The 27,258-nt window shown below is 51.5% G+C and overlaps 1 protein-coding gene across 1 annotated transcript in view; it reads left to right on the forward strand.

Moving 5' to 3' along the window:
• Window positions 1-27,258, forward strand: part of LOC138516300 (uncharacterized) — a 1,253,275-nt gene that overhangs the window by 497,433 nt on the left and 728,584 nt on the right. The window contains exon 11 of the mRNA XM_069631312.1: window positions 26,456-26,562. Coding sequence (XP_069487413.1) covers window positions 26,456-26,562 — 107 coding nt within the window. The remainder of the gene's footprint in view (window positions 1-26,455; window positions 26,563-27,258) is intronic.

Here is a 27,258-nt window from a genome sequence, read left to right on the forward strand (position 1 = left end):
TCTGTTATTGTTTGCTACTTGTTGCATCAATACCCTTGTTTTCAAATTCCCATTGTCCCTTATTTCTTTCTCCTTCTCTGCATTCACTCTGTTCTCATAATATTGGGCCATGTGTAGCACTTCACTCTGCGATTTTGCCTGCCATGCACTCTCAGATGTCATTATAAAATTTTGAATTTTCGGTAACAACCCTCGCACATACTTATCAACAAACAATCTCTTCCTGTGTTGAGTACTCAAATCTTGGCCTCTAAAATCTGCAAATACTTCTTCAAATCGATTGAAATAGTCAGTAGCCGGTTCATCTTTACCATGTACGCAAGTCGTTAATTTATCCCAGACAATGCATTTCTCGGTATTAAAATGTTCCATTTCTGTACTATTCGTGCTGGTAAGGCTAACATGACCGGGGGCCGCTCCTCGCCAGCTCTTCTGTCTGTATCATCTTTAATCAAATGTTCCCATATATCACCCAAAATACTAATGTCATCTACATTTCTAATTTGTTTCCATATGTCTATAGGGAGAATCACAGGAAATAACAGATCAATGTCACTCATTGTGAAAACAGACAAATTTAAAATGACTCAATTTCCTTGTAAAATCCTGCCTGATTCTTTCTAAGATCAGGGATCGTTTGTTTAATATTGTTTACCTCCTGTCTCGAAAAAGGGACATGTACAAATTGTGCAGTGTAATGGGCTTCTATAACCTGTGCTTCATTTCCATCTATAGCAGCAATCTCTACATTTAGAACAAATGTGGGGGGCACTTCTCTCATGGGCAATTGAAAACTAGGAGCTTCCTCAGTTGTTCGCTTGCCAAGCAAAAAAGCTAAATCGAGAGAGAGAGCTGCCTTCCCAGTTTCAGACAAAAATGCTCTTTTGTATATTGTCATTAAATCAGGGGAACAACAAGAATTCTTTTTCAAACACTCATCTTGCAAATATTCAACCATCACCTGCAATACCTTTCTCTACATCTCTAGGGTATACTGGCTAATCATGTACTTCTATCAGGGTTATGCTAACATCTGTAATCCATCTAAGCGCCTCTCACGTACACATTTTCATCTCTTCACTAACAGGTTTTAACGGTGGCAAAAATCGCTGCTGGACATATGACACTTCTTGTTTTTTCTGTCTTCTCATCTCTTCAATCAATTGGTCAAGCTCACTTTTAAACACAAATAGCCGGCCTACATGTTCTTGTATTTCCAACACACCATCCCGCATTCGAGAGAAAACATTTAAATCTCGCAACTCCTGCGGTGCCAATGTACCAGTCCATTTGTTCCATTCCTCTACAAGATCCTCTCCCCATGCATTCTAACAATACCTGTTGTTCGCCGAGCTTCTTATAGTCATACATGGAACTCTGCACAGATCCCTCATCGTTGCCTTCAATAAACATCTCTACCCACTCTTTCAGCTGCTTTTTCCTCTCCCTACTAATCGTACTACGTGTCACTCTGGTGCTTATTTTCAGCACCGGCCCCACCTCTGCAGAACCGCCTCCTGTAGCAACCGCTAACTCACGCTCTGTTGGCAATGGAGGGAATTGTGTCATGTGTACAGGGGGAGCTGGTGCAGACGGAACAACAGGAATGGGGGGGTGGTAGCGGGGGTGGTGGAGCAATGGGTAGAGGTACAATAGGGTCAGTAGTACTACCTTGAGGACGTTCATTTCTTCGTTCATTCAGAATTTTTTTTATCAATTCATCTGATGTATGCAAATCTTGTTGTAGATAGATTTTTTGTATGCCTAATTGAAAGCTCCTGTCCTGTCTTCTGATATCCTCTGTCACTTATAGCTCATCTAGTTGAAGCGCTTTCTCTGTGTTTGATTTATGTCTTCATGCATGTTTCTCCCTACTCCTTAAACGGAGATTAGCTTCCTTTCTCCAGTCTCTCACGGCATCAAATGCCGCTGGACGTGCCTTCTTGCATAACAATACTGATTCTAAGTGGTCTATACGTGCTAATTCAAAAGTCCCCTCGTTCGGCAATTGCAAGCCTGCTACATGTCTGGTCTGCTTATGCTAAATTGCGTTAAACATTATTGCCCCTATGCCATATTTCACATACATTTCAAACGCTGGCGACCCTACGGGTGGCACAACCTGGCCAGTTTCCAAAGATTGTCTACCGCAGTGGAAAAATCCCACTAGACAGGAAGACAATTTCCGAAGGCATAATTGATCTTAACTCGTTTCCTTTCCCTGGGCGTTTGATCTTGCAAGAGCAACACTCAATATCAGGGCTGTTAAGAATCAGGGCACAACTCACCTGATCAATCAGTTCGTCACTTAAGACGCAATTCGTCCGTATACAGACGCAACCAAGAATCGTTGTGACTGCGTATCTGGCTCAATCTGCCTCGTTTCAGGACCCTCACCTCAATGCCCTCTGGCCGCTGCTCATTGATCAGGGACCGGCTGTGTACAGATCTGCAAAAGAGTCTCTCATCACTTTCACAGGGGCGCCCTGAACACTACTCGATCCGGGCTCGATGGCCTTGTCCTCAATTCGCTTTCGCCTTTTTCAAACTTAATGCATACGATGGAGCAAAAGGGGGAGGGTCCCTATTCGGGCACCATTTTTGTTAGGCCCTGAAGATCCTCGTATATGGAAAGCAAGGCACAATCACCATATACTAGTGATACGACAGACACAAGGTTTGATTTCCCAAATAGTATGGTTTATTGCAAAAAGGTATGCTCAGTCGGCCGACTGGGGTCTAACGTCTAGCAACATGTGTCACCCAGACCTCGTGAGACGCAAGAGAGTGAACATCATATGAACAGTTACATATATACAAAATAAGAGCCTTCAAGGCACATCAGATCCGCCCATAATGTATCTTCCTGAGCTAGGGTTCGGTGATTGACAATTATGACAATTATGACACGTTTCTTATGGTTAGCAACAGTTGCAGACATAGTTCTTGTTATTAAGAACACAAAGCACTTGTTCTTTTAAGATATCATGTTCGCGAGAGAGACACATTCCAAAGCACATTATCTACCAGTTTCTATTCGTGAGCTAAGGGTCAGCCTGTTCTAAGGAAGATCCGCGAAGGAGGACCGCTAGAAAAGTCTAAATCATGTTTTAACTGCCTGTTTCTACAGCTGCAGGGAGACAGGCCGGCACCTGGGCTGTTGATTAAATGCCATTTCTGCTTGCTTTGAAGGACTCAGTGAGGGAGGAAAACAATGTATTTCTGTACTGTTTGACATTCCTGTCTAGGTTGTTCTTTCAACATGCAAGCTGCGGCCTCGTACCGTGTATGAGCTTTCAGAATATAATACGTTTTGCAAAGCATTTTAACAGAAAGGAAAAAAGCAAATGGCGAATGTTACACAAGATGGACGCCATATGGTTATACTGACAAGTCTGTTTTTGCGATGCTGGTTATGTGACGCGATTGGTTTACGGCCAACATTATATACCTTGTATGTTTGGTTAGGGTCGTTTTCTAGATTTACAGTTCGACTATGCCCCGATCGTTAGGGCAGAATGAGTCTGCATCACCAGTTCTCACGAAGCTCACTTCCCCCTTGTCCCTTCACTGTTGCAAATCTTAGTATCATTGGGAGTAATGCGTGAGACAACTCCGGGCTCCTCGCAGAGCTCACACCATTGACCCGACCCCCACACCCCTGCATTCCATGATAGCGAATGACCCCCAGCCCCTAGCATAAACCAAGTGACCATAAAAGATCTAAGCATGCGCAATTGTTTCGACCCTCAGCATAAAATACATCCTTTATAATACTCAGTACAGGGAGGGATACATTATAGATAAAAACGAGGGTGGAAGCCTTGAGTGCAAGAGGATCAGTATCAACAAAGCCTAGAACGTGTGGGTCAGTATGACTGGATTTCCTCCTCCCTTCCCCCTGGCACCAGTCCCTGAGCCTCCCAGGTGCATGCCACAGTGATGTAGTAGTAGGCTTAGTAAATTAGCATAGCTTTTACAATGTAACATATGAGAGACCTGACCTTCACTCCATGGAGAGATGAGCCCAGCTGACCCACATGGGAATCGACAGATGGCTGAGAAACGGACCAATTGTAGCCTGGCATCCCCTATTGAGCAGGATCATGTATATTGGGCCTCATTACACAGACGGGGGTGGACCAAGATGCTGTTAGCACCTTGGTCCATGCCGGTAAAATACCGGCACCGCCTTGGTGGAAAGGGGAATTACCGCCCTATTCCAAGGTTGGTGGGGCGGTAATTCCCCCTTCCCCCATTGCCCTTCCCCATTCTCATTTTTGCCCCATAGGGCATAATGGGAATGGGGAAGGTGCTAATTACGGCACCGCAAATTGCAGTACCGTAATTAGCGCCCTGGTCCCTTTGCGGGTTGGTTTTTAACGCCTGCAAAAAGCAGGCATTAAATTCTCCAACCCGCAAAGGGACCTCGTAGTAAGGCGGTAAGGGTTAACGGTCACCGGTACCATTAACGGCCACGCAACATAGATACTCGTAGGCCGAGAAAGAGAGTCTGGCCGTCATCTGGGCCTGCAAGCACTTCCATCTGTTCTTGTTCAGGAAGGTCTTCACCATAGCCACAGACCGCCAGGCCCTCTTTACCATCTATGGGAACCCACAGTACAGGATACCACCGCGCATTGAGAGGTGGGGACTCTGACTACAGGACTACAAGTTTACCATCCTCCACAGGCCAGGGAAGGACAAAAATCCAGCGGGCTACCTCTCACGTCACCCCACGGGGCCTCCACAAACTGCACACTCAATTGCAAATGCATACTTCTCCAGCATGGGGTCTGGCATGAATTCACATGCTCATGAATATTCCCCGTCGTCAGGTTGGGAATCCTCGGTAAAGAAAAAATCAGTATCAGTTTCGTTTCTGATCTGTCTTTCGTAGTAGTAACCAATCACTGATCTCTGCGTCATACTGACCACAGCCAATGACTGCCCTCTACCTAAACCCCGCCTCTGGCAGCCATCTTCATATTTTTATTGCACGTTCAAGTGTTGGGAGTCCTCGTGCTTAGCTCTCGAGCTTTTACTGTGTGTTTCGTGCTTTTTCAGGTGAATTTTCACATTTTTTCGGTTAATCGAGCCTCAAGCTCCACCGTTTCTACTCCCGTTAACGGCTACCCGTTGCGGGATTTTCCTACGCCCCTCAAGGGTGAAGATTTCGTCGAATCAACTTCTTGGAGGATTCCAGAAGATTCGCGGCCTACTTCGAGATGGCCCAGGATGCGAGTTCGTCGCCCGGACCCAAGCTGTTTCGCAGCTGCCCTGGATGCGGGCTGCAGAATGTGTTTAAGGAAGACGAACATTCGCGATGCCTCTACTGTCTTCATGGGGACAAGACTCATGTAGAGAAGGACTGCCAGTTCTGCAAGAACTTGTCGGAGCGGACCATGAGGGACCGTCGATCCCGTCTCGCCAGCTGGTTGGAGAAGGGCTCAACGGGTGAGAAGAAGAAGAAAGGGTCAGAGCGGGCTTCTAAGTCCTGTGCGGGCGCCCCGGTGACGAGGGCCCAACACCAGGCCAAGCGCTGCGAGTCCGCTGGCTCCGGGAGCGCCGAAAGGTCGGGCTCTTCGGTCGCCAGGCAGGGCGCACCTTCCCCGGCACCGTCAACCACGAGCCAGCGCTCCGGTTCGGGGAAGAGGAAGTCCGAGACCCCGGGTAAGCTTCGGGAGAAGCCCCGTCCGATCTCAGAAGAGGGGGAGCGAAACGTCGCCCCTCCCCCGAAGGAGAAGGCCCGGGACGCACCTAAGGTGGTGAAGGCCCCTACCCAGCAGGCAAAGGCCTCTATCGAGGCGATCGCGGCGACTCTGGCCAAGCCGGCAGAGACCCTGCCAGCGGAGACTGCCTCCGGGACTAGAGTTTCCCTGCCGCCAAGGAGGGAATCCTCTTTTCAGCCCATCGTCGTGGCCGCCATGATGGAAGAAGCGAGGGGGGGCACGGTAGCCTCCTCGAGCTCGGAGTCAGCCTCGGGGGAGAAACTGACCGAGGCCGTGAGGAACCTCGAAGTCCAATTCGAGAAGGTTCGATCCCGTAAGGAAGATTCTCGGGAGATAACCGAGGAAGACGACGATGGCGAGGAAGAGCAGCCTTCCCTTCCGGCGCAGCCGGAACCTAGGCCTCAGGATGGCTCAGCGGCCATTTTGTCTGCGATCCAGTCCTTATGCTCTGAGATAAGGACGAGGTTCCCACGGCCCAGGCCGGAGGACCCGCAGCCTGGCCCATCGGGAAGTCCTCACAACAAACGACGGAGGACCCAACCCTCTCCTCCGCTCGCCCCCGTAAGGCCTACAGTTCCCTCCTCATCCTCCCACGAGTCGGGAGATGACGGTGCGTTGGGCTCGACGACGGGTTCTGAGGGCGATGGCGACGACGACGGAACGGGTCTCCCGTCACACGGGCCTCGCCGCCCGACGAGATTGGCTCATTCCACGCCATGATCGCCAGGGCGTCCGAATTTATTCCAGCTCTGCCCGGAGGTGCAGAAAAAGGAAGGTTTCCTCTATCAGCGCCGGGAGGCCAAGAGGAAGACTGTCATCACGCTGCCTCTAATCGATGACATCTGGGAGGAGGGCCTGTCGGTTCTCAAAAACCCCTCCACGGCACCAGCCAAACGGGACCGGTACGAAACCGCTCCCCTGTGCCTCAGGGCCCAGCCAACGCCAGACTCGGTCATCTCGGCGGCGGCGAAGAAGAAAGCGGCGGGGTCAGGAGCCTCGACGTCGAATTCCCCGCCGGACGGCGAGGGAAAGAAGTTGGACGCCATGGGGCGGCGGGTCATTTCGTCGGCGGCGACGACGATCAAAGCGGCCAACGCCCTGGCCATCGTGGCCCGTTAGGACAGGGAGCTCTGGTTTAAGCTGGCCCCCATATTGGACTTCCTGCAGGACGACAAGAGGTCCGAGGCCCTGGAAATACTGCAAGAGGGTGAGGTGGCGTCGGACCACGCCATAACGGTGGCAACCGTTATTGCCGATACCGGGTTCCGCCAGCTGGGCAACAGTGTTTGCCTACGACGACGGGGTTGGCTCCGGGCGACCGACTTCCGTCAGGACGTCCAGACCAGGGTGTTGGACATGCCGTTCGACGGCAGCAACTTGTTCGGGAAGGCTGTGGACGAATCCCTCCAAGCCATAAAAACGGACACGGAGACGGCCCGCGCCCTAGGAGCCCTTTAGCAACGACGGCCCTTTCGGAGCTCCGGAGGCAGACAGGGTGCCTCCAAGGGATCCAGCGGTGGCTCGTCGTCCTGCCGCCAGGCGGCACGCTCCTCGTCTCAGGAGGCCTACAGGGGTCGCGGCAAGCAGGGAGCACCTCGCCGCCGTCGGCAAGGTGGCCAGGGCGGCAAGGCCACCACCTCCAAGCAGGACTGAACCGGCCGTGGTCTCGGGCCCCCACCGAAGCACCCCGGTGGGAGGCCAGCTGACGAATTTCGTCGGCATGTGGAAGTCCATCTCCACCGACCGTTGGGTGCTGGATACCCTGGCAAGAGGACACTCTATCGAATTCCTGAAGAAGTGCCCTCACGTTCCACCTGTGGCCAGGAAGGAAAATCGCGTCCCGCAACTGCTGTTGGAAGTACGGGCGATGCTCAGGAAAGGCGCCATCGAGCTTGTCCCGAAGAGGCTCCGGGGCTCCGGGGTGTACTCCAGGTACTTCCTCGTCAGGAAGAAGACGGCGGCTGGCGCCCCATCCTGGACCTTCGTTTGAACAAATACATCAGATCACAAAAGTTCAGGATGGTCACCCTCCAGCACGTACTGGGACAGCTGGAGGAAGGCGACTTTCTATCGTCGTTGGACCTGGAGGATGCATACTTCCACATTCCCATCTTCAAAAGTCACCGAAAGTTCCTCAGGTTTGTCATCCAGGGACGCCACTACCAATTCAGAGCACTGCCGTTCGGATTGAAGTCAGCCCCCAGGGTCTTTACCAAGTGCCTAGCACCAGTGGCGGCGCGGCTGCGCCGGCAGGGGATTCACGTCTACCCCTACCTGGACGACTGGCTCATCCGCTCAAGGATGAGGGAACTTGCCGTCGAACACACTGCGAGGACCGTCCAGCTAATCACAGACCTGGGATTCGCCATAAACTACCCAAAGTCCCACCTGGTGCCGTCGCAGGTGGCCCTGTTTCTGGGAGCGAAGCTCGATACAGTGAGGCGCCTGGCGGCTCCGTCGGAAGAACGGACGAAGACCATTCTAGGCAAAGTGCAGCGCCTGCTAGCCACGGACGTGGCCAGGGTGAGGTCCATCAAGTCCCTCCTGGGGATGATGTCCTCCTGCATCTACCTGGTGCGCCTCTGCAGACTACGGATGCGCCCTCTTCAAGAATTTCTCGACGCCCGTTGGATGCAGGCGACGGGCACCTTCGAAGACAGGGTCCCCCTCAACGAGGTGTTCCGGCGGGCGATTCAGTGGTGGGGCGTTCGAGCGCACCTCACGGCGGGCAAGGACTTTCAGATGCCGGCGTACCAGGAGACGGTGATGACGGACGCCTCCCTGGAAGGTTGGGGCACCCACACCAGAGATCTCCACGCAATAGGCCTCTGGCTCCCGGAGGAGAGGCTCCTGCACATCAACGTCCTGGAACTCCGAGCCGTGTTCTGGGCTCTCAAATCGTTCCTCCCGTCGCTCAAGGGCAAGGTGGTGCGGATCTTCACGGACAACACCACGACAATGTTTTACATACGGAAGCAGGGAGGCACCAGATCCCCAGCCCTATCCAAGGAGGCACATGATCTGTGGCACTGGGCGGATGCCCAGGGGATGTTCCTGGTTCCCTTCCACCTGACAGGAGAAAGCAACACCATCGCCGACTCGCTCAGCAGGGAGCTGCGCGCGTGTCACGAGTGGGAACTGCGCCAGGATCAGGTGGATCAACTCTTCCGACGATGGGGCAAACCCCAAATCGACCTGTTCGCAACAGCGACGAACTTGAAGTGCAAGAGGTTCGCCAGCAGGTTTCCCCAGCCGAGAAGCATGGGCGATGTGTTCTCGTTCCCCTGGGATGGCCTATACCTGTATGCGTTCCCTCCGTTGCCGTTGCTGCTTCGACTCATCAGCCAGCTCAAGAGGTCCCGGTGCAGGATGATCCTCGTTGCACCAGCGTGGCCGAGGCAGATCTGATTCCCGGACCTTCTGGACTTGTCAACGTCCCCTCCCATCAAGCTGTCGGCGGACGCGGACCTTCTCTCCAGAGAAGGAGGCGCCATCTTCCACCACGACCCAGCGTCGCTGAACCTGCAGGCTTGGCTCCTGCAGCGCTAGAGTTTGGAGGCTACGATATACCGGCCGATTGCAGAGAGGTTCTTGCAAAGGCCAGGGCGTCCTCGACTCTCAAATGCTACAGTCATAAGTGGAAGAGGTTCTCTATCTGGTGCCGAGCACAGAAGATCAACCCCCTACGGATTACAGCCCCTCAAGTGCTGCCGTACCTGCTATCGCTGGCAAAGGCTGGGCTAGCCCATGCCTCCATTAAGATTCATCTGGCGGCGATCTCCAGATATACCAGAACCACAGGACGGACGTCCCTGTGGTCCCATCGACTGGTAAAAGAGTTTATGAAAGGACTGTTCCGGTCGTTCCCGCTGGTGAAGGCCCCGTCCCCGGCGTGGGAACTTAACGTGGTGCTGACCAGGCTCATGGGGCCCCCATTCGAGCCGATGTACTCCGCACCGATGAAGTTTGTGTCGTGGAAGACTGCATTCCTGGTGGCCATTACCTCCGCACGACGAGTGGGAGAGATCCAGGCCCTATCCTGCAAAGCACCGTACTTGACTTTCCATGCCTCGAGGGTGGTGCTTAGGACGCACCCCTCCTTTATGCCCAAGGTGCCGTCGGACTTCCATCTTAACAAGCCCTTGGTGTTACCTGTTTTCTTCCCGTCTCCTTCGTCGCCGGCCGAGAGGACTTTGCACTCGCTGGATGTGGCTAGAGCGCTGAAGTTCTACGTGGACCGCACAAAGAGTTTCCGGAGGACATCACAGCTATTTGTGAACTTTGGACCTGTGAATCAAGGGAAGGCTCTCTCGAAGTCTTCTATTTCCAGATGGCTCTCCGGCTGCATCATGCACTGCCACCGGTTGGGTAACCGACCGCTGCCAGGCCGTCCGAGAGCCCATTCGACCAGAGCATCGCTGCTACTACGGCGTTCTTATCGGGTGTGCCCCTGCTGGACATCTGCAGGGCTGCTACGTGGAGGTCGACGCACACCTTCACGAGATTCTACTGCGTCGATCGGGATTCCAGGGAGGAGTCCAGGGTCGGCCAAGCCGTGCTGCGCAACGTGTTCGCCTAAGGTGAGCCTGGTGAGGAGGTAAGAGATGCTTAATGTTGAGTTTTTTGTATTGCTTAATGTTGAGCCTTTTGCCACCTCCCGTGGTTGTGCATGTATGTACTGCTATTTATTCTTATATTCATGAGCATGTGAATCCATGCCAGACCCCATGCTGGAGAAGGAACAAGTTACTTACCTGTAACTGTTGTTCTCCAGCATGGGTCTGGCATGGATTCACATGCGAACCCTCCCGCCTACCCCTCTGCGGCTCTTCACTTGGTCATACTGCCTCTTCACGTGCTACCAAATCTGAAGATGGCTGCCAGAGGCAGGGCTTAGGTAGAGGGCAGTCATTGGCTGTGGTCAGTATGACGCAGAGATCAGTGATTGGTTACTACTACGAAAGACAGATCAGAAACAAAACTGATACTGATTTTTTCTTTACCGAGGATTCCCAGCCTGACGACGGGGAATATTCATGAGCATGTGAATCCATGCCAGATCCATGCTGGAGAACAACAGTTACAGGTAAGTAACTTGTTCCTTACTTTGCATCAATCATCAGATGAAGCCGTTCCTGGTAAACTGGATGACGCTTCAGCAGGAATCTACTGCCGGTCCGGCTTTGGCCATAATCAACCAGTGCATCCTTCAGAATAAGTTGAAACACGCAAAAGCGATGGCTGCCCACCTTGACGAGATGGCACAGAGTGATGTCAAGGCGATGGTGCTAGTACAGGGAAAACTTTCCATCACTGAGGATCAGATTGTCATGAAGGGCTGCAAGATCATACTGCCCAGATCGCTTCGCCGACAGGTCAAAGAACTAGCACAAAAAGGACACTCAGGGGTTGTATCCACAAAGAAACTCCTGGGGCAGAAGATCTGGTTCCTGGGCCTGGACAAGCAGGTGGAGGACACCTTGCACAACTGTTCCATCTGCTGCATAATAGCGCCTGGATCCTCTGCAGATGTCCCCACTACCAGAGAGTGTGTGGGAAGCAGTCGACTTCTTTGGACATCTCTAAAACGGTACTTATGGTGGTGATCGACGAATACTCTGAATACCCTGAAGTACAGATTGTGACATCTACAGCAGCAGCAGCCATCATCCCAGCCCTGGTTTGTATCAGCACGGCCTATGGCATCACAAAAATCATCAAGTCGGACAATGGGCCGCCTTTCACCAGTGTGGACTTTGCAAACCTCGCCCAGCACATGGGTTTCAAACACTGCAAGATCACGCCCCTCTGGCCTCAAGCTAATGGCATAGTTTTTTTTAAAAATATATTTTATTGGTTATTTATTTTATTTTTTTTAATTTGACTTTTATTAGTTTTTGAAATAGAAGTTTGGCAATCATGTGCAGGCATTTGCAACCGGACGGTCAAGTACAAAAAATATCACATCGATAGTAAAACAGTGTGTAAAACGTTTAGGATCTAATGCACATCACATAAACTTTGAGTAGGTTCATCAAACCTAACTACCCCTACCCTCCCCCCTCCACCCTTGCACATAGTACCATCTGAAGGTCTGGAAGAGACCAGTATCTATCTCCGAACCAATATTAACTACCTGACATCAGGCACATAGACATATTAGAACTTGAAAGTTTAACATAGCAGCGAGGTTCAGCCATCAACTAAAATGTCTCCAAACATAGAAACGCTTTGCACACATTTTTTATGTCACATATTTAGCCCGAAATTCCGACCATGCGTTTTCAACTGAGGTGCGATCTCCATGCAGGACCGCCGTGAGGTTGTCCATTCTATATATATTCAAGGCAACACTCAGCCATTCGGTTTTATTAGGGAGCCTTGCTCTCTTCCACACCATGGTGAGGCACGCTCGAGCGGCCAACAGTAAACCCTGAATCATTTTGGGCGCTTTCTTAATTGTGTCATCCGTTTCAACCAAGCCAAACAAGATCAGAAGTGGGTGTATCTCTCTGTCATCATCATCCAACTCCTTGATCCAGCTGAAGACCTCCGTCCAGTAAACTTGGACCACCTCACATCCCCACCACATATGCCAGTAATCGGCCCGCTTTCCACAGCCCCTCCAACAATGTGGGCTTATTCCTTGATACATTTTGGCCAGCCGGACCGGGTCATATTGCCACTTGTACAACAACTTGCCGCATGCAATTTATATTGGCAGGATATGGAAGATTTCGCTGTTCTTCTACAAATTTGGAGCCATAGCTTTTGTGGAATCTGCCTGCCCATGTCCGATTCCCACCTGTTCCTCAGTGTGTGTGATGGTGTAATATCAACCTCAATCAGCGCCGAGTACATTGCACTTATCAAGCCCTTTGAACTCGTACACGTGTTAAGAATGCTTTCAAACGGGGTGAGATCCCTTTGTAACTGTTCTTTCCATATCACCCTTGTCATCACCCCCCAGAGTCTGAGATATAGGAAGACCGAGAGCGGGCCTATGCCGAGCGCCTCCTGTAATTCCTGAATTGTAATAAAGGCACCATCTCTCCAGAGTTGACCAGCCCTTTCTAATCCTGCATCGTACCATGTCTCAAAGCTCCCTGGGTCTGGGATAGCGTCCCGGATCCCCGGTGACCATAGGTGTCCAAGGGGAGATGGCCAGGTTGTAACTCCCACCATTTTCTTGCCTGGTGTCCAGATTGCCCATATTGTTCCAATAATAGGGTGGATTTTAACACTGTTTCGCAATTGGGGCCCTGGAACCCATAGCCATTCGCCTAGGATGAATGGTCGGAGATGGTAGTTGTCTAGGGCTATCCACTGTGGCTCTGACTTTTGCCTGATGTGCGGGACAAGGACACGTAGGTGGGCTGCCCTGTAGTATGCTTCTATATCCGGGAGGCCCACTCCCGCGTTGTCCTTCCGGAGCTGTAGCAAGGATCTGGGGACTCTCGGCTTTTGGCCCTGCCACAGGAAGGTTAAGAGGGTTTTTCTCATCTCGTAAAGTATTCTTGGGGCATTTTAATGGGGAGCATTTGGAACAGGTAAAGTATTTTAGGGAGAATCACCATTTTTATTGCATTTAATCGGCCCAGCCAGGAGATGGTAAGTCTGGACCACCTTTGGATGTCCTTTTGAAGGGAGAGCGATAGTGGGGGAAAGTTAGCCTCATAAAGGGAGTCAAGGTCTCGGGTCACATTAATGCCCAGATATCGAAGCGTGGTGAGGCTGACTTTTACTCCTAAGGGAGCGAATCGGTCTGCCTCAGAGTCTCCACTTTTGTCAAGTGGAAGGAGGATCGACTTTCCGGTGTTGATTTTAAGGCCAGCCAGTTCTCCATATTCTTCGATTATGCTGATCGCGGCCGGGACAGAACTTAGGGGATCAGTTAGGTGCAGTAATATATCATCCGCATAGAGGCCTAGTTTGTATTCGCATTCTCCACCATAATGCCTTTTACTCTAGCATCCTGCCTCAATCTCTGTGCCAACGGTTCAAGAGAGAGCATGAATAGTATTGCTGACAGTGGACAACCCTGCCTCGTTCCCCTTTCCAGAGGGAACCATCGCAAATAGCCCCCGTTTACTGTCACTGACGTTGTGGGAGATGTATACAGAGCCATAATGGCACGGCGTAACTTCGGCCCCAACCCGTTCCAGACTAGTACCCTTTCTAAAAAGTCCCAGGCCACCCTGTCGAAGGCCTTCTCGGCGTCTAGTGACAGAAGAGATGGATCCCCTCCATTTCCTTGTGCCTCGTAAATAATATGTAAAGTTTTCCTCATGGTGTCTGCACCTTGTCTCCCAATAACAAAGCCAACCTGGTCGGAGTGAATTAATCGTGGTAAGTACGTTTCGAGTCGGGCTGCAATGACTCTCGCATATATTTTAGCATCTATATTAAGAAGAGAGATAGGGCGGTAGGAACTGCAACGCGTGGGGTCTCTCCCTTCTTTTGGGATGACAGTGAGAAGAGCTTGGGAGAAGGACGGGGGCGCCTGGCCTGTTTCGAAAATGTGATTGAATAAGAATGCAAGGAAGGGGGCGATGAGTGTGGAGAAAGCCTTGTAGAATCCGGGTGTGAGACCATCATCTCCCGGGGCCTTCCCAGTCTTTAGACGTTTTATGGCCTCTGTGACTTCTTCTTCAGTGACTGGCGTGTCTAAGGATTCGGCTTCTGTAGATGTGAGTGTGGGGATCCGGACTTCTCTAAGGTAAGTGTCAATGCTTCCTAGGGAAGGGGGGGTGTCGCATGTGTATAAATCCTCATAAAAGTAGGCAAATGCCTCCTGCCTGTATCCCCTCAGGAGACGTGATGATCGTATCTATGAGGGTGCCACCGGCCCTTTCAATAAGATCGACCCATCTCTCTGCTTTCTGCGCCCGAAGACGAGCCGCCAGAAGGGCATCTGCTTTATCACCCTTTTAATAATAGTTTTGTTTTAATTATTGTAGGGTTCGGGCTGTCTTACCCACGATGAGTAGTCAGAGCTCTTCCCTGAGCCGTCTGGCTTCAGCCATGTGTTTGGGTCCATCACACAGGGAAGATTGTGCTAATTTCTGGGTTATGTGGAGCTTTTCCCTAATGTTTTTTTTCTATCAGAGCACGTTCTCTCTTTTTTTGGGCCCCTTGCCTAATGAGTACCCCCCTCCAGGTGGCCTTAGCAGCTTCCCATAAGTGTACCTTCCCGACCTCTCCCGTATCATTGGCAAGAAAAAATTGCTGAATCTCAGTTTCAAGGGTTTCTTTGAAGACCGAGTCAGTCCATAGGGAATCGTTGCACCTCCATTTGGAGTTTCGAGGGGCCAAGTCGTCCCAGCACAAATCGACCACAACCATGTCATGATCTGACCACGCGGTGGGATGAATATTTGCCACACGCGGTATCCGCAGAAGGCCATCGGTACGGAAGATATAATCAATACGCGTAAGCGTGTCGTCGGGGAGGGAGTGGAAAGTGAAGCATCTATCCGCTGGATGTAAGTGACGCCAACTGTCAGTAAGACCATATAGGTCAATGGTAAGTTTAATTTCGGCTTCATCTTGAGAGGTGGGTGGGTTATGTGCATCTGCCCTAGTTTGTCTATCCATCGAACTTCCATCCAGGTGTTAAAATCTCCTCCAAGAGCTATGTGTCCCTGTGCCATGGTAAAGACCTTCTCCGTAATCTTATGGAGGAACCTATTCTGCCCCTGATTAGGTGCATAAAGTGTAGCCAGGGTGGGGGTCCGCCCGTGGTGTAGCACAACAGAAAACTCCGGGGATAGGTCTCCAAGAAGAGGGGCAGCAAGGCACGGCCAGGGTACGGCCTCCCTGGATTTGCCACATGCGCAAAGACCACTCCAGGTGGAAAGCCGGGATCGTGTCCCCAGGTCTGGTGAGCTTGGGAGCATGTATGTAGTCAGAGGAGGGCACACGCCCTGTCAAGCAGGGGCCCAACCCTCAATCCTTCGTCGCCTGAGGAGGTTCTGCTAGCGCCCCTTATTGCAAAGCGACCGTGGGGTCGCAGCTCTCTTCGGAGCACTCACATGTAGCTTGTTCATCAGAATATTCAGGCAGGAATTCCCATCCTCCAAAACCCCTCCCCAGTTGTGAGTGGCCTGTGCGCCTTGCCGATTCCTCCTTCTCAGGGGGGGGGATTGCAAGGTGTCCCCTCAATATCGGATCACTTATATTCAAGGCTACTCGAGGAGGCACACGCCCCAGGTATGGGGGCCCAACCCTCAGTCCCGGTGACCTTTCGATATGCCGGTGGGTTTGGTGCAAGGTCTGTTAGTGTGACAGAGTTGAGGCACTTACTAGGCGGTGCCCCGAGTATGCTGATCCGAATGCGTGGTATCTGGCAAATGCCGTCCCGAAGTGCTTGCTGTCACTGGGGATTGCAGAACGTGGGGTCCATGTGTCGAGGTTTTCCCCCCTGTCTGTCCGTATGCTTTCCTTTAGTCTAATTGTATTTTCCTTCTCTTCCTTTGCTTCTCCTCCCTCCCCCTGACTGCACGGTAGTAGTGGGTGTGCACTTCAGGGGCCCCCACGAGGGGGGAGTAGCCTCGCCTTCGGGTGCCTGAAGACTCCTATTTCCCATTCTGAACTGCGCTGGACCCCGGCTCCGTGTCGGGGGTGTGCGGCTCGCACAACACGCGTGCTACGCAGCCCCTCAGCAGGGGGAGGGAGAGGAGGAAGCTCCGTTACATCGGCAGACCGATAGCAGGCCGCCGAGATGCGCGCCGCAGCGCGGGACAGTCCCCTGCCTGGTGGAGTCCTGCAGACAGTGGGTGAGGGGCGGCTGCCTACCTTATCTCGTCGGGTGGGGCCCGTCCAGGATCCGCGCGGGGACAGGGCTCAGCTCGCAAAGTCCGACCCACACTGACGGGCCGCGACACGAGCGAGGCTGAGCGAGGCTCCCCCAGCCGTGCAGGGGCCGCCGCGTAGATCAGCTCTCCCCTCAAGCGTGTATACAGCCACGGGGGTGCGCGTTCCGTTTATTGCTGCGCATGTCGTGGCCAGGGCCTCAGAACGTCTATCTCGTTTTCCCAGCGAAGTCTCCTCCGATTTTATTCGGGTTTTTTCCCCAGATGGGGGGGTCACCTACCGACATGTCCTGCTCCGTAACCAGCTCTGGGGGGGTCGGAAAGTGGGGGCTCAGAGCCACTTTTGGGACCTCAGGTGCAGAGCTCACACGAAGAGCAGGCTCATCCGTGCGCCTCCTGGTGGCCGATATTGGTTAATTTTTAAACATACATACATAAATACAACATACCAACAATTTCCCCCCCACCCTCCATCCCCTGGTCACCGGGTTGGTCCATTAATCTGCTCATGTCTTGCCACTCTATGCATCACTTTCCAGTAAAATGTTACTTGCCGAGTTCCGTGTTGCGCTCCTGCGCTTTCCCCCCCCCCTTCTTCTTTCTCCCCTTTGCTGGCAGTCCTCAGGTCACATGGCCTTCCCACTTTCCCATAATTGTTGTGGCCTTTGCTGGGCACCCCCGTGCTGTGTATATTCTGTGTTCTTTCGCCGTGCAGATGTCCATTTCATTTGACCATTGGGCCACTGTCGGGCTCTCCGGGGCTCCCCATTTTTGCGCTATGTCACGCTTTATCAGGCCCATTGCTATGGAGAGAAAAATACCCTCCTTTTTGTTTGAGGTGTTCTCATCTGGGGCCCCCATTAACATTATTGCAGGCTGTAATGCTATTGTGCGACCCAGCGTCGTTCCTAATATTTGAGAGCATTGTGTCCAGAATGTCTTGATTTTGGGGCATTCTCAGGATGGATGAATGTAGCTTTCTATGGAGTATCTTGAGCTGAATCAGTCTTATCCTGGAGTCTATTGCAATTTTGCGTCGGTGCATGAGAACCTGAATCCAGTCCTCAGGTTCAATGGCCAGAACATCCCGTTCCCATCTGGCTTTGAGGCTGACCAGTTCCGGGGTAGCGAAATGCATTAATAGCTTTATATAGGATAGTTGTTACCTTGGTGGTAATGTGTTGTGTGAGTAGGTTGCGTTCCAGGGGTGTGTAATCTGGTGCATCGGTAAGTGCTTGCCTATGACCATTGAGGGCGTGCGTTAATTGTGTGTAATGGTAGTGTTCTGCTGCTGTGATCAAAATTTCTGCCGGAGTAGTTCAAACGGGAGGATGGAGCCATCGATAATGATATCTCCTATCGTGGTTATCCCCGCCCTCACTCAACGGGTCCATGCGTTCAGTTTTCGTACCTCCGACAACATGTGGTTGTTCCACAGCGGTTGTGCCGTGGTGATCCTGTTCCCCCAACCTATGTGCATGTGAGCCTGCCTCCAAATGGTCGCAATGTGGGTCGACATTGTTTGTGCTGGGGGCCTGGCTAGACTCTGGTATATTGTTTCGGTGGTGGGGTGTCCTGAGTAATAGTTAGTTCCGCCCTAATATGTGGAAGTTCGCGATCCCCGTGGAGGAGGTCATTGACTACATTTAATTGGCTGGCCCAGTAGTAGGACCTAAGGTATGGGACTCCAATACCCCCCTCCTAGATAGATCGTTGCAACGTGGTCAGCGCAATTCGCGGCTGCCCTCCTTTCCATATCAGCTTCCTAAGGAGGCTTTCCACCCAGAAGAATTCCGAATTTGGTATAGCTAGTGGGGCATTTTTCAGTATTTAAAGGAAACGTGGAAATGCCATCATCTTAAAGAGGGCCGCTCTGACCATAAGCGGAAGGGGTAGGAGCATCCAGTGTTGTACATCCCCAGCGAAGCGGTCAATTAGTGGTTGCAGGTTGTGAAGCACATAGTCCGATAGAACCCCCGAGACCCATATGCCCAGGTAGCGGAAGCCCTCCCTCTCTACTCGGTACGGGGTGTCCAGAGGAATTGCTAGGTCACCACCTCTGACTGGGAAGAGGATCGACTTTCCCCAGTGTACTCTGAGGCCACTGAAGTCCCCATAGGTCTTTAGCATTTGGGTTATGAATGGACATGCGTGGACTGGGTTGCTTAAATAGAGTAATAGGTTGTCCGCGTAAAAGGAGAGCTTGTCCTCTCGCCGTTCTGGCCAGTGGAATCCAGACCATGTGGTGACCTGTTGGAGCCATCGGGCCAGTGGCTCTATTGCTAGGGCTAAAAGGAGTGGGGGCAGACGACAGCCGTATCGGGTGCCTCTACCCAGCGGGAAGGTCCCAGAGGTCCAGCCGTTCACCCTAACTGCGGCCAATGGGGTCTCATATAAAAGTTGGACCCAGCTAAGAAAGGCTTCACAGATGCCCATGCGCCGCATTATTGCCCAGAGACTTGCCCATACCACCGAATCGAACGCTTTCTCGAAATCAATTGCGAGTAGCGCAAGTGGTGTATTGAGAGTTGGGGCTCTTTCCAGTAGCAGGTGTAATCGGCGTAAGTTCATCCTAGTCGATCTTTGCGGCATGAAGCCGCATTGATCTTGATGAACCAGTGACGATATGACCGGTTGGAGCCTATTGGCCAGTACTTTAGCCAGGATTTTGGCTTCGCTGTTAATAAGCGATATCGGTCTGTACGATGTGCACTGGTCAGGGGGTTTCCCTTGTTTACGAATGACCACAATGTTGGCCGTTCGTAGGTCTAGTGCAAGGGTGCCCTGTTCCCTGGCTGCAAGGAACAGGTCACGGAGGGGGGCGGCCATCTTGTTGCTGCCCAGCTTCTTCCAGTTCTCTGCCGGGAAACCATTTGGGCCCAGTGTTTTCCCGGATTGTAGCTGGGTCATAGCCTCCGCTATTTCGGCTTCGTCCAATTCCCTTTCTAGGTGTGTTCTCTGCACTTCCGATAATTGCGGGAGCACGATCTCATCTAGGACGGATGAGTCTATAGGGGCCGTTGGGGTGGAATAGAGCGTGGCATAGAAGTTGGCGAATGCCTCCGCTATCACTGGGTCTGTTTGGGCAGGCTCATTTTGGCTGTCAGTAACCTGTCTGACGTGTCTGTGCCCTTCCTCACATCGTTCCAGCCACGCCAATAGTTTGCCCGCTTTGTCGCCCTGCTCATAAATTCTGGTCTTTGACTCCCAGTGCGCCTGTCTTGTGTTATCTAACGCTGTATTATGGAGGGCTGCTCTCGCTTTCAAGAGGGAGCGATGTGTTTCAGGGGTAGCATCGGAGATGTATCTGATTTCCCATTTCTCAACCTCATCCTCCGCCTCGTCACTTTCCTATGGTGTTCTCTCCTTTTATTGCACGTCCAGGCCGTCATTTCCCCTCTAAGTACTGCCTTATGTGCCTCCCATAGTTTTCACTGTGTCCTCTACCAAGCCAGTGTTTAATTCGAAGAATTTGTTAGATTTTTTCCGTGATGTGTTCCACGAACTCGGGGAGGCCCAGGTAATAATTATTCAGCTGCCATGTTTTAGAGGGTAGGGGACGTTCCGTACGGAGCATCACCTCCAAGGGAGAGTGATCTGATATGCCACGGGAAAGGAGTTCAGCCGTTCTTACCCTACATGCTTCGGGGGTTGGGAGGAAGAAGTAATCTAGTCTGGATAAGGATGCATGGGCCCCCGAGTGAAAGGAGAATCCTCGGTCTGTAGGGTGGAGTTTCCTCCACACATCACTCAGACCAAGCGCTGACGCAAAGGTCGCCAGCCTCGTGGGCCGGTTTGGGTTCCGGTTGCGGATGTGGGACCGGTCCATTGTGTTGCACATAACATCGTTAAAATCCCCTCCCAAGATCCATACATCCGATTGTTGTTGCGCCATCAAAGCCGTCGCCTCCCTCAGGAGACCCTCCCCCAACCCTGGTGGGGAATATATCACTAGAATGGCCACTGTCTTCCCCCATAGTATGCCCCGGAGCATCATGAAACGGCCACAAGGGTCCTGCGTCACAGCAGATAGTTCAAAAGGGAGTCGCTTATGTAAGAGGATCAGGACGCCCCGGGATCCCATTGTGTACCCCACATGGTAAGCTAGTTCATAGTTAGTTCTGCGGAAGAATTGGCATGTGGAGCCCGCTAAGTGGGTCTCGGTTAGGAGGGCTATGTCAGGAGAACGTCCATTAAGGAATTGCATGATCATCCGTCGGTTTATACTTGTGCCCATGCCATTTGCGTTCCAGGTAAGGATTTTAAGGGACCTGTATCGTTCGTTGGGTATCATTGGAGCTTGTGTTTTTCCCATTAATGGAATCTACATGGTGCTGTGTGGCCATTACTATCTAAGAATCTGGGATGTTGTGCCTGGTAGGTGCGTGGTGCATTTGGCCGTAGGGACACAGCGTTCGCGCTTGGTGTGGGCCTGGGCGGCGAGCACGGTATGCTTGGTGGTGGCTTGATAGACATTGGCATGACCTCCCGGAAAATAACTAACATAAAACACCCCCCCCTCCCCATACTCTTCCCCAACATGAAGCATTTGTCGCCCAAACTCTACTGGCGTTTAAAACTATATCGCCAGATTAACTAATATGAACTGTTTCCCCCTTTCCCACTGACTTACTACTCCTTTGTGGGTTTGGTGTCTTGAGTCGGGGATGTGGTGTCCGCCGATGGCATGGTGTGTTAATGGCAACCACATGTGACTCCCATGATTCTATATACAGGGGTGAAGGCAACTCACTGTTACTGTCGCTTCAGAAGGAGTGTTGCATTACAAGTGGTTGCCAGGAGAAGGGTTGGTTCTTGAGTCCATTAATGGTTCAGTCTGCTCCCGCCTCCGGCCGGTGTTTCCTGTTTAGGCCGTGCTAGGGATTGGGGTCTCCGGCTGGCTCAATTGGGATCTCAGGTATAGGTTGCTGGGCTGGTCTTTCTCCCTGCGGTTGGGGTCTTGATCTACCCCTGCGGTGTTGATCTTGTCTGGTCCAGTCGCCTCCGATGTGGGTCTCCGCCCATTTCCAGGCTTCCTGTGTGTCGGTGAAGTGTACAGTTTTGCCTTCATGTTGGATTTTTCAACTGGGCTCGGAACAGCAGCCCGTATCTCAAGTTCATTGAGTGAAGCTTCCTTTTTAGGTGCTCAAAGGATTGTTTGGCTTTCTGGACTTCGCGAGTAAAGTCTGGAAAGAAAGCAATTCTGGCTCCATTAAATGTCATTGACCCTTTTGTTCGGGCCATTTGTAGGATGGCATCTCTGTCACGATAATTAAGAAGCCTCACAATGATTGTTCTCGGAGGTGCACCCGGGGCCGGGCGACCCACGGGCATGCGATGTGCACGTTCAACTGAGAAAAAATTTGAGAAGGTCTTTAGCACAAAGAGGTCCGCCAGCCATTCTTCCAGAAAGAGTTCCACACTGGGTCCCTCTGTGCGTTCCGGCAGTCCCAGGATGCGAATATTATTGCGGCGGGACCTACCTTCTCCCTTGTCGACTCGGGCTTCCAGGGTTTTCAGTCGGGTTAATGCTTGTGTAAGCAGTTGGTGCACCCCCCCCCCCCCCGAGGTCATCTTCCATGCCAGAAATTCGTTGTTCCACCTCCCTGGTCCGAGACGAGAGTTTCTGGAGGTCATGGCGGAGGAAGGAGAGCTCCGTGGAGATAGTGTCCATTTTCTGTTCCACCGAGGAGCGCGAGCTGGCAATGGCGGCCATTACATCTTTTAGCGACAGGGCCTCGTCTGGCGGAGGGGGGCTCCCCCCCGGGTCCTCAACGCTTATTGCTGTAGATGTACTCGTAGCATATTGGTCCATTGTACTTTGCGTTAAGGTTTTCTTGCTCTTTTCTTTGCCCATGATGTTGCTTTGCGCGAGTCGTCCGGCGCAGGTTTTGGAGGAGCACTCCTTCTCGTGGCGTTGTTCGGACCTTTACCAGTGCTTGCCGTGCCTTTGCGGTCGTATGCTGTGTTTTGTCGCAGTAGTGGGTGCCTCAGGATTGCGTATATATCTTTAAATTCAGGCTGAGAGTCCCCACGCGGCTCACTCGTTGCCGTCTCTCACCGGTCATCGGGAGTGGAGATATGGCACCGGGGACATCACTGCCCGCGTTGGACTCACCCACAGGAGGAGTCCGCTCTCTGTCCTGGTCCCGGGCTGCTCCCTATATCTGCAGGCGACACCGCACGGCTCCAGGTGAGGATCTGGCAGTCGGGGGTCGCTATCCACCTCCGCTCGTCCCCGCCGCAGTTCACCACGTCTCGATGGCGGCCATCTTGATTGGGGCCGTGCAAAGTTTCCGCTAGTCTTTCAACGCAAATAATTTGCGATTCCCTTCACGGATTCGGCTCCTTTCACCGCGAGGTGTTGCCCCAAGTTTCCGCCGCCCAGAGATGCCGTTTTTAAGCGTTTTCGTTTCCCATATCACAGGATATTGCAAGATATTTCAGGAGGTCGCGGGAGCGCCGAAGAATCACGTCTCCATTGCATGCTCGCTGGCCACGCCCCAAACTAATGGCATAGTTGACCGCTTTATGGTTAACATCAAGCGTGCCCTGCAGATTACTCAATTGTCTAACAAACCATTTGAACAGACAATCTACCAGCTACTGAGAGACTACTGCCACACGCCCCACAGCACCACCGGCCAATGGCAGACCTCAAATTTGACTGAAGGCTGTGCACATGGTTGCCACAAGGGCCTCTGGGAGGGCGACCATAATCTCAGACCAAGAGAACCACGACAAAGACTTGAGGAAGAAGCTAAAGATAAAAGTGGCAACCGATGAGAAAAAGGTGCCAGAGACAACTATATAATCGACATGGACATGGTGAAAGTACGCCAAACCCAGCAAAGGAAGGGAGATTCCCGGATTGCACGGAGGGCCTTCAACATTACACGAGTGAAGGGCACAATGGTCACAGCAACAGACAATGAAGGTCACCAGATCACTAGGAACATTTCCCACTTCAAGGAGCTTAGAGGAGATACGGACAAATGGGAGGAACGATGCATGTCGTAGCAGGCATGTCATCCCCAATGGAGTCAGACGATCCTTATTTGGGAGATGGGGAGACATCAGAAGACGAAGGTAGGGAAGCAGACTGCGACCATCCACACCACAGTCCAGCCCCACTACATGAAGGACAGCTGATCAGAGCTAGAATCCAAACCTTAAGACTCATCAAAGAAATGGGGTGGCTTGGGGAACATTTGTTAAAAGGGGGGAAGGTGTCATGTTGTAATTTGTACCATATCGTTATGTGTGGGACAGGGCTAGGGTGGGGGAGCAGGAAGTGAGGGAGAGAGGCTGGAAGCCTCAATTTGGAATAAAGGGGATTTGAAGCCGGTTACATCCGTGTGGGCCTCTGTTATTGTGCTGCACACATAACTGCAGATTAGACCTGAAGCAACTGTCCACCATGGGCTGCTGGCAGGTATACAGCACACATCCATCACATCTCCCTGGCCCTAATCCACAGATGCGTTCATCAATGCTAGCCAGCTTCTTTCTATTGTATTGCTGCACTCTCCACCATAATACAGCAGAAGGGTCTCTTATGCTCCTTTCCCACCTCAGTACTGTAGAGCATAAGAGAGAGAAGGCAGCAGGAACACTTGTCACCATGCTGATCATCATGCATTCATTGTGTGATTACTATTATCTGGGCCCCTGCTCAAATGCAGAAATAATACTCAGTTTGACCAGGTAAGCTATCATAATCTGTTCATATGACCACCAGTCTGCTCCCAGATGTCTTATCCTTTCAGTATGGTATGTTTGGTTGCGGTTCTCACATTTTGGGAAGAGCCGGGATCTTAGCAATAGGAAAACATTTCATTACTTTTCTGAACTTTAATGCCTTCACTCTACAGCGTCCTCCCTATTAAACTCTACTGATCTGACTCCAGTACATCAAAATGGTACTACTTATGGCTAAATTCCCAGATTTTGAATTGCGGTCTGAGTCTCTTGTGGAACATAAGCAAAGCAGGGCCAGGAACATGTGCAAGAGACAAAACTCAGAGCACAATTTCTAATTGCTCATTTCCGGCCGCTTCCCCACGATATCGCATGGTTGTTTCAAGATATGATAGAGAGGCTAATTTACTATAGATACCACTAATGCAATAGGTGGGTACCTTGTCCTTTAAAGTTTTGTGAGCCATACATTCTTTCAACTTGACTGGGCCATCTCCCAGCTTAACCTCCATGCTGAATCTGTTGGTAGCCTTCATGACCATCAGTCTGGCTTCAGAGCTGCCAGAAGCACGGAAACTGCTCTCCTGAACATCCGTGAAGACTTGCTCTCAAACCTTGACTCTAACACTCCTTGTGTTCTCATTTTGCTCGATCTCTCTCCTGCCTTTGATACAGTCAACCATGCCATCCTGCTCAACCGTCTCTGTGATAACCTGGGTATCACTGGTCAGGCTCTGGCGTGGCTGACTTCTTTCCTTTCCAATCAACCCTCCCAGGTCCAACTTGGGTCCTTCCTCTCTGACGTCTTCTTCTCCACCTGTGGTGTTCCCCAGGGATCTAATCTCTCTCCCTGGCTTTTCAACCAGTATCTGTCACTCCTTGCCCACTGCATCGCCGCCCTCTGCCCCAACTTTCAGTGCTATGCGGACGATACCCAGCTCATTTTCAGGCTACCCTCGGCCTCCTCTTCTCCTTCCCTCATCTCTGACTGTCTGTCTGCTATCCAGGAATGGTGTGCCGTCAATGACCTCTGCCTTAATGCCAGTAAGACTGAGATTCTACTCATTGGCACACCCACTCCCTCCTTCCCTGCAGTTCTCTGGCCCGCCTCTCTTGGCCCTCTTCCTGCTCCTACCTGCAAGGCTAAAAACCTCGGGGTCATCTTCGACTCTACACTCTCCTTCTCTCCTCACATATCTGACGTCTCTAAGAAGTCACACTACCAGCTGCACCTCCTCAGAGGTATTCTTCCCTTCCTCTCCTTCCCCCAGAAGCTCACTGTCTCCCGAGCCCTGGTTCTCTCTAAGCTGGACTACTGTAACAGCCTCTATCTTAATCTGCCTGCCTCCACTCTCCGCCCTCTGCAACTCATCCAGAACAGAACTGCGAGACTTGTCCTTGGCCTCAAGCCCAGGGACCGTATCTCTCCAGGACTGAAATCTCTACACTGGCTCCCAGTGGCTGCGAGGATTAAGTTCAAAACCCTCTGCATTATCCACAAGGCCTTCTGGGGCCTGGGGCCAAAATACCTTCAACTCTCTCTTCCTAAATATCTTCCTTCCCGAGCCCTTTGCTCATCCGTCTCCAACTCCCTCAGGGTCAGCCGCTTCTCAAAGCAACGAGCTGGGGGTAGGTCTCTCTCCGAGGCAGGGGCCTCCCTCTGGAACAGCCTTCCTGAAACTTGAGGAGAACCATCTCCGGTTCCGGAAGCACCTCAAAACCTTCCTCTTTGCTTCTGCTTTCTCTGTCCCTCTCCCCTGCTAAATTCTACACTGGTCCTGGGCCCAGCCACTCTCCACTTGCACTGCCTCCCTGGCATCCCCTGCACTGCGGGACTGTCTCTGTATCCCTACAGCCCCCCCTTCCCAGCACTTGTCTGCACTTACCTTGCACTTGCCACTAGCTGGCCCTATTTATTTATTTATTTTTATTCTACTTACTTGTACTGCACTTCCCCCTCCCCTTGCACTTTTCCCTTCCCCTACCCCTGCACTTGCACGGTCTGAATGATATCTGGCCTAGTAGGATCGTTGTCTGTCTTCCCCTTGTTCCCCCCTCCCTGCCTCGTCGCGCCTTGAAACACTTGTGTATAGGTGCGTTACAAATGCCATATCATATCATATCATATAATTGTTAGTGTTCATTGATTTTGAAGAGATGGTGTTTCAGAGATTTAGGTACTAACTATTGATCTACTTTTGCCATCAGGTTTGTGCAACCTATTTTGATGGTTTCAGAGCCACAGCAGTGTGCCCGGTTGGTGGCCCATATGCTGCTGAAAAAGGGAGACGAACAGCGGAGAGCATTGTGAAAAGGTTAGTGATCAGTTCATAGAGTAACTGCTAAATCTTCGATTTAAAAATTAATCAAATGATTGAGGATTACATCTTTTTCTTCACCGCTAAAACTGGTCCAAAGGGTAGTTTTTATTTATGTGTTTACTTGTGTTTCACTCACTGATTCACTCACGATTGTTGCTCAGGCAGTGGGACCTACCAATAATGAAGTGGCTGCTGCTCCCTCCGGGGTGTGACTGAAAGTGGAGACTGGACATTTCTGTGACCCCCACCTCCAAGACCAGCAGCATGAGCCTGATAAGTTGTTGGCCTAGAGTGTGCTAAAACAGAATGAACCCCTTCTTTTTGACCAGATTCCACTGCATTGGTACTTGCAAAGTGAAGATGCCTGCATACTCAGGAATTGCTGGTTATTAAAGTGTTCTTTGAAATGCATTTCATGTCAATTCTTGCCATGAGGATAAATAGTGTATATTTGCAAAACCTTCCTTAGAGAGGAGATTATATTTGGCATCGGAATACTCATTATTTCCATCAACTTTGGAAGGGAGAAGGGGTGGGATCAGTGCTTAATCCTAACCTAGCAGTTTAATTCCCTACTGCAAATAGACCAAGAATGATTCTTTCCACACCTAGCTGAGGTGCCCTCCCGAACCAAGAACCGTCTCACATGTCAATGGGGAAAAGTATATACTCATGTATTGGGTTATATAG

This window comes from Ambystoma mexicanum, chromosome 6q, assembly GCF_040938575.1.
Source record: "Ambystoma mexicanum isolate Mex_15411 chromosome 6q, UKY_AmexF1_1, whole genome shotgun sequence".
NCBI classification, from domain to species: Eukaryota; Metazoa; Chordata; class Amphibia; order Caudata; family Ambystomatidae; genus Ambystoma; species Ambystoma mexicanum.